Here is a 15,699-nt window from a genome sequence, read left to right as displayed (position 1 = left end):
GATTATGATAGAATACAAAACATGATAAGTGACTGACACCCACCTTGTAGGAAGGGGCCTGGGGTGTACTAGACTGGTAAGAAGCTGTTCTAGAGTGGATCAAGAGGGTCCCTAAAACCAAAGGGCACTTACCTAGAGGGCCAAGTATTCCACTGACGACCCCCGCCCAATCCCACAAGGTGGCAAGTGTCTTTAGGGAGATGAGATGTGGATGGAGAATGCAGATACAAGCCACCATGGGAGAGGGCTGTTGTAGACAACCCTCTTAGGCTTGGTATAGAAAAGCGGTTCGGGCAGACCCTCCATGTCCATTCTCTCAACTTCAATATTATTACATGTTTATGAATATGAGAAGTTATCTAAATATTGAATATATTTATGCATATATCTGCATATGTTGTTTCAATTATGATTGCAGGTTTCAGACCTCGGACTGCACCATTTAAAGATATTTATTTGGTAAGATGACATCCTAACATTAATTGGTTGCAAATGTGATCTTAGGGCAATACAGTAAGGGGACATTACAAGCTCCCTTTCCAGTGCCTGTTCTACCTTTTGCCCTTCTAGAACTCTTCTTTCTTTCAGGATTGAGAACACAATGCCTTTCATTTACAATGAGCAGTAAAGATAATCCCAGCGTCATGTAAGAACAAGATATATACAATGTCATAATATAGCATGTTTTTAAGCTGCATTATGGCTACATTCATGGACTTCATTAGAGATGACCTTCTCCAAACACAAGAATCAAGCTTCCATGGCCAAATCACATAAGGCATTATTTTCAGATAATGCTCCTTCAAAACCCTAGTACTTTATGTGAGACCTATCTGAGTGCAACTGAATCCAATGAAAGCAATTATTTGTACCAAGCAGAATGGTTAAAGGACCAATAAGAAATCTTACAAACTTACAAAGAATGTGCCTTACACGGAAATGTAGCAGTCAACAGCAACCAAAACTATCTTCCAGTTAATAACTGAAATTGGATTTTGAATATAGTAATTTCTAGTATCGCCTTTGCTTTCTCCTTCTATGAGTTGCATAATTTAAACAGGGAAATATGGACCCCCTGTATGCTCTGATGCTTCACACATTTGATTACACCACCAATAGGGAAATTTAAATAGAATTTGAAATAGGGCATAGCAAACCAGTTGAACTCTGCCAATTATGCCCATATATGTAAAGTTGAACAATTGCATAAATCCGGCTAGATTATGTTCTGTGAGTTACAACCATCATAAAGAAATGACCTTACATGTAAACATAATCCATCAACTCAACTCGCAAACTTGTGTGTGTAATGGAGCACCTAGCCAAAGAACCTAATATTGAAACTTGCAATATATCATTGGGCATGTCAGAAGAGAGATGAAAATCATTACATCCTCATGGTTTAGTAAAACTGAGTTTAAATCTTAGATAAACAATTATGTATCAAAAACACATAATCACACGGTACATTGTGAAGCTTATAGCTACAGCCCTGTAAATAGAGAATTCAGAAGGATATATTCACCTTGGCTCCTCATGCACAGGAAATAAATCAAAATTACAATCGCATTTACTAGGATATTCCAGAGTTGTTAAATGATATTATTATGGTACAAGACATAAAATATACCAAAAAGTAGTAAAGATGAATAAGCACAAAAATCATGGCTCGGAGAAACAATTGATAATTCCAGGGCTCTGAAGCTTTTAGACATAATTGAGTTAACAAAAGTTTCCCACAAATATATTTAAAATCTCACTGATGAGTTTGTAGAATCCTTCACTGCAGTATTAACTTGTTTAGATAGATATTCCTCGTAGATTTCAACAACCAGTCTTGGGTCTTTGTCAACCAAGAGATGGTACTCCTCTCTTGTCGTCAAAGTATGCATATTCTCAATAATTAATGAAAGTGCAGCCTCACGTAGATGCTTGGCATTATGCTGATGGGCAAAGGCAAAGGTCATGATGGCATTGTCTTTGTTCACCTTGGACATTAGGAATTTCTCAGATACAGTTTTAAGATGCTTGACCTGATATTTTTCTGCTAGCACTAACAAGTCAAAGGCCATATGTTCATCTGGAAAAGTCTCAGCTGTGTACAGGTAGTGTACAAAGGCACGAAGTACTTCGTAGCTGAAATCAGTAATCTTGATGGTGCCACTCCTGCTCTCCTCCATTTCGCTCCCCAGCATTGCTTTGAAAACAGGTGACTTGCTGATCTAATCATTAGAATGAAATCAAAATCAGAGCCATTGAATGCTTCAAACTATAGACAGAAAAACATATAAATATTGTAGACTTACATGTCTATGAAAACATTGATCACAGCAAACATCTAGATTAAGCAAATAAGAGGTCTAATTTAGTTTATAAAAACATCAATATTCCCATAGAAATAGGCCTCTGGCCAGATGGTTCCCTACAGCTAATAAAAGCAAGCTGGTTACAAGCTTGAGTATGCATTTAACCTTGGCAAACTTACACTCAAGTTTATAGCAAGTACAAACCTCTTCATGCTCTGCAAAACTACCCCAGAACCATAACAAAAAAGATTTTAGTAGGTAAGACGTTATCATTGTAAAAGTTTTCATGCAAACCGATGACATTGTGCCTACGTTAATTTTACTCAAAATCTATCATTCAAAGCACTCAACTTTGAGCTAAACCCAACAAACCTTCTATTATTATAATTAAAATTATGGTGTCTGCAAAGTCCATAAATCTTATTGAACAGTTCACATCAGATCAAAATGATGAGAGGTTGTCTTTCTGTTTGACATAAAGATGCCAGCTAATTTTAGTAAATATGAAGCTAGTTTAATCTATTAATAATTTAATATTATCCAAAGTTGCATAAACACAGATATGGATAAAGATAGGGAAATGGTATCAAATATGGATACAGCCATTTTTGAAGACCACCAATATGGGTACAGCTGGGCACAACATTCATAAAAAACATATTTGCATATTACACAATTTTCTAAGTTATTAGAGGAGATTTTCATTACTTTAAAAGCAATGTAGACACATAGTTGCTACATAAATAATTGTAAGTTGATTTAACAACTTACAAGATGCAAAAAAAATACAAACCAGGACCTATAATTAAAAAATCTAAATTAAAATATTATATATATATGTGTGTGTGTGTGTGTGTATCAAAAAACTTAAAAATTAAAAATTCACTTACTTATAATTTTTTAAATCTCAATTAAAATTGAAACCTATAATAAAATATGGGCAGTCTTAGGTTAATCTTAGTGTTGGGAGGGGCTCGGATTGTGTTTGGACTAGATTGGAAGAAGGGTGGATCAAAGTGAACTTTGATGGTGCCTCGAAAGGCAAACTGGGAGTATTAGGTGCAGGTTGTGTTGCTCATGATGAGGAGGGCAAAGTCTTATCCAAAGGGCGCAAGGATTGCATGAAATATCCCAACTAGGGTATCGAATTGAAAAACACTTCAGAATTGAAACATTGCATGCACAAACCCTCGAACAATTCAATGATCGGGTTCATCATTAATTAAATCTGAACAATGTAATGAAATTCATAGTTTACTTGATACCAATGACATCATCCAGACTATATAATAGCATATCAAAGACTTTTATGAGGTATCTGGATAAATACCAATATCAACTTATTATTCAGAAGCTGTAATCGCTCAAAGCATAAAATTTCCTATCAATGGTGACTGGTCAGCTTATTAGCAATGCACAGCAACACCCCTATGGCAGCACGAGGTATTATGGAGTCCACTGTCACAACTGTATCTTCTGGCCGGAATGTCTGAGATCATAGAACAGTGATAGTAACGACCATGGATGGGCGTTCAAGGTTCAGCCCAGTCAGGGTTTTCGTCCTTAACAGAGGCTCTAGCAGCGGCAGCAATAAACAAGAAAATATCATCAAAAAAAACCCCTTCCTCCTTATCCAAATCCATCTTATAACACCCAGCCCTAAACAAAGCGCATAACCCTACGTCCTGAAGTTTAGGCGATGACCCAAGGAATTAATACTTGGAGCGCATATATAAAAGATGGCATAGGATGTTTATTAAAATCATCTAAAGGCAGATTGCTGATGGCCCCAACTCATGACTGAAATATAGGAACTCGCTTAAGTGAAACCGGACCCACCATTTCTTATTGAAAACAACTCCTTATTCAAAAATCGACTAAGTGTGGGAGGCAACAACACTTAACGAATTTATTCACTGAGTTTAGGCAGCGCTAGAGAGGGGACATGACAGTCCTCCCTTCCTCAGATTGCTGGTCCACAAGCAATCTCAAGTTTGGGTGTTGCAAAATATCTTCCCCTTCCCAAGAGGCATCCTCCAATGGTAGTTCTTCCATTTGATTAGATATTCCTTGACAACCTTATTCCTTAATCTCTTCTCTCTCCAATCAGCAATTCCTTCAGGTATAAGAATCAATTTTCCGTCCTCATCCAAAGGCGGCAACTCAGGAGAGATAGCAATTTGTTGTCCCAATGCCTTCTTTAAGCAAGACACATGAAAAATATTGTGAATTTTACTTCCTACAGGGAGATCAAGCTCATAAGCAAATTCTCCCATTCGCCTTAGCACCTTGTAGGGTCCATAGAATTTGTGTTTCAACATCTCTGCCCCACTGCTTTTCAAAGAAGATTACCTGTAAGGTTGCAAACGTAGGAAAACCAAGTTCCCTACCTGAAATGACCTTTCTATTCTATGTTTGTCTGCACATACTTTATGTTGGTTTTGTGCCTATAAGATGTTATCTCGTAATACCTTGAGAATATCCTGATAATCTTGTATAGTTTCCTTTGCACGGGGAACTCTACTATCATCAAAAGCTATGTCTATAAATGGCAAAGCATCATACCCGTACAAAGCTTTAAAAGGTGAAATCCCGATAGTCATATGATAGGTAGTATTGTAGCAATACTCACCTAAGTACAGCCATTTGACCTAAGTTCGCTGCTGCCCCGAAACATAGTTTCTGAGATAGCCCTCCACCCATTTGTTCACTATTTTTGTTTGCCCATCCGTCTGAGGATGGTAACTGGTACGGGAAGCCAATTTTGTTCCTGCCAACCGAAACAATTTCTACCAAAACATGCTAATAAACCTGTTGTCTTTGTCACTGACAATGGTCTTGGGAAGTCCATGCAATCTAAACACCTCTCTGAAAAATATATCAGCAACCTGAGACACAGAAAAATCAGTAGTAATAGCATAGAAATGGAAATATTTTGTTAACCTGTCCACTACTACGAATTTGCAATCTTTTCCCTATACCCGGGGAAGTCCTATGATGAAGTCCATTGAAATACCCTCCCACTTTTGTTCCGGAACAGGTAGAGGTTGCAGAAGTCCTGTAGGAAAAGTGTGCTTTGCCTTATTTTGCTGACAAGACAGGCATTCTCGAACATGTTGCAGCACATCATCTTTAAGTCCCTTCCACGAAAATCACTCTCTTACTTGCATGTATGTTTTAAAGAAACCAAGATGTCCAGCTAAAGACGTATCAGGTAATTCCCTCAAGATATTATGCTTAAGTCTAGATCTAGGCACCAGGTAGATCCTATTTTTATGATATATGACTTCATCTACTACAGTATATCTCTCATCTTGCACCTTTCCATCCACTAAGTCACAAGCGAAGGAATCTTTTGTGTATTCGGACAACAGCTGTGACTTCCAATCAGCCGAAATCTCTGAAACTGCACAAAGGGTAGGCCTCCTAGAAAGTGCATCAGCTGCCACATTTTTCTTCCCTTTGATGTATTCCACATCAAAATCATACACTTGGATCTTGCTTACCCATTTTTGTTGCCGTTCATTGAGATCCTCTTGTTCCAAAAAATATTTCAGACTATTATGATCAGTCCTAACATTAAATTTAGCACCCACCAAGTATTGTCTAAACTTGGCTAAAGCATGCATGATAGCCAACATCTCTTTGTCATAGGTGGAATACAGTTTTTCTGGATCTCTGAGCTTCTTGCTCTCAAACACAACAGGATGTCTATCTTGCATTAACACCGCTCTGATTCCCTAACCTGAAGCATCACACTCCACAACAAAGGAGTTTGTAAAGTCACAAAGTGCTAACACTGGACATGTGCTCATGATATCCTTGAGTTTTTTAAAGCTAACTTGTGCTTCTGCAGACCATTGAAAAGCCCCTTTCTTCATAAGATCAGTCAATGGTGAAGCTAACTGGGAGAAACCTCGCACAAACCTTTTGTAATAATAGCATAATCCCAAAAAAGCCCTTAGATCATAAATATTTTTAGGAATTGGCCACTCCTAGATTGCCTGAATCTTCTCTTGATGTACCTTTACCCCGTCAATACCTATCACATGACCCAAGTAGAGAATTTCTGACATCCCAAACTCACACTTAGAAACTTTGGCAAACATAGATTGTTGTTCCATGATGCTTAGGACAGCGTCTAAGTGCTGTAAATGTTCTTCCCACGTTTTACTATATATTAGTATGTCATCAAAAAGTACTAATACAAACTTCCTCAACTGCTCGCGGAAAACATAGTTCATGCAAGATTGAAAAGTTGCAGGAGCATTGGTCAAACCAAAGGGCATGACAAGGAACTCGAAGTGCCCATAATGACAACGGAATGTTGTTTTTTATATGTCTTCTTCTCTTACACTTATTTGATGGTAGCCAAACCGTAGATCAATTTTGGAGAAGACGACTGAACCATGTAATTCATCCAACAACTCATCTATTCTAGGAATAGGATACCTATTCTTAATGGTTCTTTTATTTAGTGCTCTATAGTCTATACACATTTGCAATGTGCCATATTTCTTCTTGACCAGCACCACTAAAGAAGCAAACGGACTAGAACTTGGCCTAATATGACCCATTTTCAGCAGCTCCTTAGTTGTTTTTTCTATTTCCTCCTTGAAGTGACGAGGATGCCTGTAAGGAGTGGTTATTACTGGTTTTGACCCTTCTTCTAGCTCAATAACATGCTCAAATTCTCTATCAGGAGGACGTCCTGGTGGAATATCTCCAAACACTGCACCATGTTTGTCTAACATAGATTGTATATCCACATGATAGGCCGGTTCCTTTTCTGTAACAGCATTATTAGAGACAAAAGAATGGGATGGCCACTCAACGTCATTATGATGGAAAAAAGCCTCCATCCTTTTGGCAGAGACCACTCTAGGTCCTCCATCCGCCATAGCTTTCAGCACTATTTTCTTGCCCTCTACCATGAATTCCAGCTAGATTTGTTTTAAGTCTTCCACATACCTCTCTAAAGATTCCAACCACTGAAGACCCAAGATAGCATCCACATTACTAAGACTAAGAACATAAAAAATCCCCTGTCAAAGTATAATCTCCCATTTGAATCTTAAGCTGAGGTATAACCCGGGTACAACTCAAGGGAAAACCATCTACCACAATCACATTAAATCCAGGGAACTCCTATGCTTGAAGTCCACGCCTACTGGCCAGACTCTCATCAATGAAATTGTGACTAGCACCGATGTCTACCAAACAAACTGTTCGCTGCCCCTTAATGACTCCTTTCAGCCGAAAAGGTCTACCTCTCGGAATTCCAGAGAGAGTAGCTACCTAAGGATTTTCTCTAACAGCAGTATCTTCCAATTCAATCTGTGGATTCTGAAACCCCTGTGTGTTATCTTCCTCAACAATTTCCTCTGACTCATCCTCATCTTCTGAGTGAACTTCAATTAAATGAAGTTCGCCTTTACCAAGGTAGCGGTGTCCTGGTTCCCAAGGCTCTTTACAGGAAAAATATAACTTCTTTCTCCTAAGCTCATTTCTAGACTCTTGATCAGCCTTTGAAGGAATACTTCTTGGTTGGTTAAAACTTTATTCCTTTGCTGATTTGGACCCTTTTTCTCAGTTTTCCATGGGCTGTATTCTTTTTTGTGAGGCTGATAAGGTGCTGAAACTTCTAAATCCATAGCTAGTCCGATGGCATCATCAAGGGAGTTCGGCTTGTGAGCTTTCACTAAGCCTTTCAATCTACCATTACTGCAATCTTCTAGAATTCATTGATATATGATTCCAGCTGTTCCGTTTGCTTCAATTGAGCCAACTCTCTGTAATAAACTTCTATATCTAAACTATCAAAGTGGATGATCAGCCTATTAACAAATTCTTCATATGATTGAATCATGGCATGATCCTGGGAAACGAGACCGTGATGCCACCAGTCATATGCTACCCCTTCCAAATCCATGGTAGCAAACTGTATTGCCTTTTCCTCTTCCATGGGCTTGAGTGCTAGGAAGGTATCCAACTTATGAACCCATGATCTCGCTGATAGTTCTCCAATTCCATTAAAAGTTGGAATATTTATCTTATTCAAGGCATCTTTATATTCCCATGGCTGGAAAGCTTGCCTCACTAGACCTCTAGGCCTCTTGTCTTGTCTTTCTTGACGATTCCTGGCCTTGTCCCTACATTGGTTCATGTACTGATTTAAGTTCATTAGCTGCCTTACATCAGCTGGTAGCTGCATATATTCATCTCGTGCCACCATGACATCAATTGTGACTTGAGTTTCTTCTTCCTCTACTTCAGGAGAGGGTTCTCTGTCATTTTGACGTGGTAAAAATTGAGGACGTAAAGGTCGATCAGACCTTGTATCAGATGTCCTTACCACATTGGAGGCGGTTCTATCTTGATTTCCCTGTCCAACCTCACCTCTACTGTAATGACTACTTGAACTTCTTGATCGAGCATGATCAGTTCTCAGTTGCCCTATGGCTATGATCATTTTGTCCTGGAACTGTTGCATCATTTGCTGCTGCTGATGGGCGAACACTGTCAAAAAGTTATCCAATTGATTATTCAAATCTCTAGGCAAACTTGCATCTCTTCTTTCACCCATCTCGGATTTAGCTGGGATAATTTTTGGCTTCTTCACGTTGTCCAAACCTACTCCTTCTATTGTATCTGTGAAATTCTAACCCTCTGGAGTGCATAGAACCCTGTTACAAGAACATGCAATGAAAAAGCATGAAAAAGCAAACTAAACCCCACAGGCTGGCAGGGTTTGTGGCTCTGATACCACTGAAATATCCCAACTAGGGTATCGAATTGAAAAACACTTCAGAATTGAAACATTGCATGCACAAACCCTCGAACAATTCAATGATCGGGTTCATCATTAATTAAATCTGAACAATGTAATGACATCCATAGTTTACTTGATACCAATGACATCATACAGATTATATAAATAGCATATCAAAGACTTTTATGAGGTATCCAGATAAATACCAATATCAACTTATTATTCAGAAGTTGTAATCGCTCAAAGCATAAGATTTCCTATCAATGGTGACTGGTCGGTTTATTAGCAATGCACAGCAACACCCCTATGGCAGCACGAGGTATTATGGAGTCCATTGTCACAACTGTATCTTCTGGCCGGAATGTCTGAGATCATAGAACAATGATAGTAACCACCATGGATGGGTATACAAGGTTCAGCCCAGTCAAGGTTTTTGTCCTTAACAGAGGCTCTAGCAGCGGCAGCAATAAACAAGAAAATATCATCAAAAAAAAACCCTTCCTCTTTTTCCAAACCCATCTTTTAACACCCAGCCCTAAAACAAGCGCATAACCCTAAGTCCTGAAGTTTAGGCAATAACCCAAGGAATTAATACTTGGAGCGCGTATATAAAAGATGGCATAGGATGTTTATTAAAATCATCTTAAGGCAGATTGCTGATGGCCCCAACTCATGACTGAAATATAGGAACTCACTTAAGTGAAACTGGACCCACCATTCCTTATTGAAAACAACTCCTCCTTATTCAAAAATCTGAGTGTGGGAGGCAACAACACTTAACGAATTTATTCACTGAGTTTAGGCAGTGCTAGAGAGGGGACATGACATTGCAGGATGGAACAAATAATGAAGCAGAAGCTCAAGCAGCTTTGCTCGTGGTTGAACTGCTAGTAATTTAAAAGCTCCGAAGGTCCACTTAGAAGGAGATTCAAGAGACGTTGTAGATGCCATTTCTCAGGGTTTCTCTCCAATTTGGTGGATCAGCAAGTTCATTTCAATCATCTGCTCAAAATTACGATCTTTTCAAGATTTTAGAACTTCACACATTAGAAGGGCAGGTAATGAGATGGCGGATTATCTGTCTAATATGGCGTGTGAATTGGACCCCCTTGCAACCAGGTGGTGGGGAACTATAGGTGAGGAGGTACACTGAACTACCTAGTTGGCATTCAATGGAGTTGGTTTTAATGTGTTGAGGTGTCGTCGTGTACTGAATATTGAGTTTTGTGCAGGGAAGTGTGGGAATTACTTGTCAAAGAAGATACATTAATGGTGGATGTGAGATGGTATCTGTTGGAATGTTTAAATTCCCTGGGCAGTACGAGTGTTTATTGCAAATTATCTCCCACCACCTTGGGAAGCATGCGAGCCCTTTTATCGTGGCTGAAAGGCGGCGGTCTGAGGACAGTACATTAATGGCGATTAATTGAGTTAAACTTAGTGCTTTTGTGAGGTTTCCAATTTTATTCTCTGTTTCTTTCGAGTTGGATTAATTACAACTTTGAGTAAGCTTGGTAGAGGTGAAGGCAGAGTCAGTTAAGCCAGAAATGGAAGCGAATTTTACGCTGAAGACAAAGAAACAACTTTGTCCATTCCTCCGGCCAATTTCAGAGAGGAGATGAAATGGTTTGTTTCTGTATCGGGATGAAAGGTTGGTGAAGTGCGTATAGAGATTGCAGGGTGAATCCATTGGGGTGGTGGAGCACCAATATAGGACGAACATGGATGTATACTTGCTTATTCTGGCATGGGGACTGCATTTGGAGTGCGTCGTGGAGCCAATGAAGAAAGTGATGCATGCTATTGTCTCGAAGGAGTATCGGCTGGGAATGGAATCAATCTTCGAGTGGGCAGTTCCTGGCAAAGGGTTTGATTTGTGCGAAGGGATCTTGAATTACCACCGTTTTTGCAGAGGAGAATTACACCCCTTTCTTGAGGTGGCGGGATAATCAAACAAGGGCAAGTTTCAGTGCAGAGGCTCATATTGGTTGGGAGGCGCTTAAGATTTTTGTAGATTTAATGGAGGTAGAGGCGGAATTGCAGTGAGCCGTTGAGGAGGCTAGAGCATTAGAAGAAGCTGGAGCTGAGGAAAAGGAAGGTCTGACTACGAGGGCAAAGAAGAGAAGGCGAGTGGACCCTAGTTCCTCTGGGTAGTGTCCATGTCTCTGTGCTTATGTCACTTCTCTGTTTTTGTTGGTCGTGGGGTTAATCCCTGTTTTGTTGTTTCTCTTCAAAACTGTTTTTTATTCTCTATACACTTCAGATACTGTAACGAGCCAATTTTTGAGGTGCTTGAAGAAATTTTGGAGGGCAGGTTTGCTTGGTTAGTGGGAGTTAGTGGTTTAGTAAATGCAGGGTGGTTTGGGGTTTTGTAGATGGTTTAAGAACTCTTTAAAAGTGGTTATGTAAACTTTTTAAATTAATAAAATATACTATATCCAATCAAAAAAAAGAAAACTATAATAAAATAAATATAAATAATAAATTAAATAAGTATTAAATTTAAATATTAATAACTTAGTAAAGAATAAACAATTAAATGTATTTTACTTAATTTTATTCATATTTAAAAACTAAATTTTAATTTTTTTAAATCTCTAATGTTTAAACAACATAATATGAATATTAAATTATAAAGAAATCATTTTTAAAATTAAAATGCTAAAAAAATAGTAGAGTTGCATAGGAAGAAGACCCAGAAAAATGGGTTGCTTAAATACAGAAACATTTCACTTGTCTTCCTCAAAAATATTTGCATGATTTAAGTTTTTCTAAATTAAGTTTAGGAAGATTTACATCAGATTTTTTTTAAATCAAATCACACAGTATCTGGCATGGTTGGAAAATCAGAAGTTTTTTGGGCATGCATGGGGTATCCAATGTGTATCCGTGTCCATATCGGAAATGAGGTTATGCGCACTTGGGGATAGGCAGAGGCATATCTAGCTACTCTAATATTATAATGCTACATCCCATTGCATTCATTACCAATGGCCTCCTATGGGTTTCATTAATTCATAGTGGCCTTACAAAAATACACATAATGCCCGTTTCATCCAAGAGCATTCAATATTTATAGATTCGTATAGGAATGCACTGACCTTTTTACAGAATTGCAAACAGTAAATGACAACAATACAAGAAATTCAGGTGAGTAAAAGGAGAAATTGCTATATACAAGAAACAGGAAACGTGATATCAATATGAAACTGCAGAAAGTGGTCAAGTTTATTGAAATACATTTACAGTGTAGCTAATCTAGATAATAAATATGTACCAAGACCGAAATTAAATAGTTTTTCTTCATTACTTTAAAAAGAATATTTGGCATCTGCCTAAATAGTCTGAAGATAACACTAGTTGCAGCCAAGAATCCAATACTGCAAGAAAGATTGGATTCTAACTAATTTTTACTATAAAGTTTTGAGATTGTTAGTTCTCTTATTATGCTTTAAAGCTTCTGTTTAGAATAAACTTTTGTTTCATACTTGCTTAAGACTCTGTGGTACTTCTGATATGAAAACTGTCTAGTGATTCACTGGGGTTGGGAGCATGGCAAGCATGACTTATCCCAATGCAAGAAAAATCATCCTATCTAATCCATACCTGCTAATTCATCTTTTGTCACAAAGAAAATAAATCTCTATGACCCATCTTTTCTGAAGTCTAATTTAAAGGAGCATATCAATTTTGAGTTATCCCAATGCACTCCATATATTCTCACAGAAAAACCCATATCTGTTCTCACAAGTCCTGATTGTTAGACTTGTTAGAGGAAAGCTCTTGCACTAGGATCACAACAGCTACAACTTCCATAACAGAGAGAGAAAATATAAATCACCAGGAAATGATATATTGATGAGATGAATAATTATGTTCAAAAGCTCTGCTTATAAAGGCAAGAGCAGAGATGAGAACACCAATGAGATGCAAGGGTAGGTAGGGTAGGTACAACTACTATGATGCTAATATCAATGCACTTAGGAAATGTGGAATACAAATAATAAAATATGTTGGTTACCTAAATTGGACTTAAGTAAACATAAATGTAAAATACATTTACTCCAACACACCCTTCCCCCCCCCTTAAGTGCAACTTAGGGAGATGGGTCCCAGCAACTAGTCCATGTTAGGTACTGTTGATGTGTATTTTGTACACGACCAAACACAGAATAAAATACCTAAAGGTACCTTATCCTCTCTTGAATAAAGTCTCCGAATGCTGAAGATGTCGCGAAAAGGATCAATCGGGATGACTTCAAGGTTCTTTTCTGTAGGATCTCTACGTGTGGATAAGCTCTCTGTGGTATGATGTGATTTTGCTGGAATCACAAGGGGACTTACACTTGACGACCTAAACGTCTGATTTGCTTTGAATATTGCTGGAACACAAGATTTCACTGGCTTAGATTTGAAAAAAAAGGAAAAAGGATGAGGGCGAGGAAAGGATCTAATTCTGATACTAAGAATGTAGGAGCAATGATTGATCTTTGATGAAATTCTAACTAAGTCTTGTTTTGACATCGCAGGACCATCTCCACAAGGTTAGTGCGATCTTCGGAGGAAAGCTTTATGATGTTCAGATCATCACCACAGGCATAGACACCATCAAGTTGATGCATATCAATGAAGAAGCGACAATTGAAGTTAAGCTTAAGCTGAATGATTCCAGTTGACTACACAAGGCAAGTCTGCAATCAACAAACTGCTAGTAGTATGGATATACGAATTTCACCATCAATCAAACACATTTCTTCCACTCATCTAATAACATGAAATCAAATATGAGAAGTATAGAGACCATGCAAGTTGTTGAATCGACCCATAAATTTCACCATTTCTTCAATGAAGTTTTACAAGTCTTTTACAACATCTTGGCAACAATCTTTGCCTTCTCTCTCTACTCTACTCTAATTGCTATTCTATCAACTGACTATCCACTATTAGCTAACTATTCCTCCTCTAACTACTCTTTATTAGCCTTTACAAAAATGAAGAGTCGGGACTTATATAGTGCCCTTAATACCATTCAATGGCTAAGATCAATTTGAGATCAATGGCCAAGATTCTACAATGAAAACCCTAATTAGGGTTTGCTACAACAAACTCAATTCTGACCAATGAAATAATTGTATTAATTGGACACATGTCTTCTCTAAAAAATTCGACCAATGGATAGTTGGGGTAGGTACATCGAAGTTTGTGCCACCCTTAATGAGTCAGGTACATTGAATCTGGACATGCTGAAGTGGACCAATCCGACTGGAGGAGTGATGACTGGGATGCCACCTTGTCTGATACTTGCAACTTGGTAGATATCCAATTCGATGATGCTGAGAAGCTAGCTTTAATTAATTCATCTGAAACTATCTGCTTCTTCAACGAACCCTTGCTCTGACTTCTTTTGTCTTTGATGTGCAGGATGATGATGTATCTCGCCTTGGAATGCTAGATTGGAAGAGGTTATTCCTGATGATGCTTGAACGAAGAAGGTCGTCCTTGTCGATGCTAGACTGGAGAGGTCGTTCTTGTCCTTGCCCGATCTTCTTTGAGAGTCTACTAAGTAGTTGATCTTCTGACTCCGGGGTCGCCATTTGATGCCTACACAAAAGATTAAAGTTAGTCTTTGAGCATCAAAACTTAAGGCATAGAATTTGGGACCTTTCAAGCGTATAACTTAAGATATTAATTTGAAAAAGACATGATAAATCAAGAATTATACATGTTCAAACTAATTATGAATGGAAATTGGATTTTCAAGACTTAGACTTTACAAAATTGCTATGAAATCACAATAAGTCTTGAATAAGAACTTCAAAAAATTCTTCATACCTCCTCCTTTGAAAGCCTAACTATAAAACCTTAAAAAATGATGAAAGAAGACTGGATTTTGATGGACAAGGCTTAGATTATAGTCCTCCCTTGGATGAATTACACCTCCATTAGCCTTCAAAATGAATTTCACCTTCTTTAGTCTCCACACTTAGCAAAAAATCGCCTTCAAACACCTTCCAAAATCTAGAAATTATCCTCCAGCTTGCCCAATTTCGCACCTCCAAATATGCTCTTTGAATTCGCATGAGAGATAATGCAAGAATGATTTGAATTTGCTAAAGAACCTCTCCCATTATATAGAGCGCTCACCTTGACTCTTGTTGAGGCCAACTTGACAAAAAGGAAATAAAAATGAAATAAAACCCCCCTTTTTGAAGGATGGCTGACTTGGCAAATTAGCTTTAAAATAAGATAAAATCCCACTTAAAAGGAGGCCGACTTGCTTGTAAAAGCAAATAAGTGTATTTGAGCACTCACCTTCATTTAAAATTTGAAAATTAATTTCAAGGCTTCAAAGGTGGGTTTTTTCATTTGTTTTAAGGCTTAGAATTTAATTAATCAAATTATGAATGCCTTAATTTATGCGAACTTGCTTTAGTTTTCCAAATGTCTTTGAAATAGGCAAATTTAATGAAAGGCTATAGGCTAGCTTAGGAATGTTAAAGCTTGATCAAGACTCCTTAAGCATCAAGATACCCACAGTGATGGTCTGAACCCCTTGGCTAGACTTGCTCACTAGATAAAATTGAAATTTTCTCAACCAATATTTGCAAAGTTCCATGCCTT

General features: G+C 38.0%; 1 protein-coding gene across 2 annotated transcripts in view; it reads right to left on the bottom strand.

Moving 5' to 3' along the window:
- Window positions 1-1,548: 1,548 nt before the first annotated feature.
- The window catches only part of LOC131047993 (BTB/POZ domain-containing protein At4g08455), a 49,938-nt gene continuing 35,787 nt past the window's right edge, over window positions 1,549-15,699 (bottom strand). For both annotated transcript variants that reach the window (XM_057981812.2, XM_057981811.2), the window contains exon 3: window positions 1,549-2,222. In XM_057981812.2, coding sequence (XP_057837795.2) covers window positions 1,749-2,222 — 474 coding nt within the window. In that variant the 3' untranslated portion in view covers window positions 1,549-1,748. The remainder of the gene's footprint in view (window positions 2,223-15,699) is intronic.

Source organism: Cryptomeria japonica, chromosome 10, assembly GCF_030272615.1.
Source record: "Cryptomeria japonica chromosome 10, Sugi_1.0, whole genome shotgun sequence".
Classification (NCBI taxonomy): Eukaryota; Viridiplantae; Streptophyta; class Pinopsida; order Cupressales; family Cupressaceae; genus Cryptomeria; species Cryptomeria japonica.
Note: the sequence above shows the minus strand (reverse complement) of the source record. Positions and strands in the feature narration are given on the sequence as shown.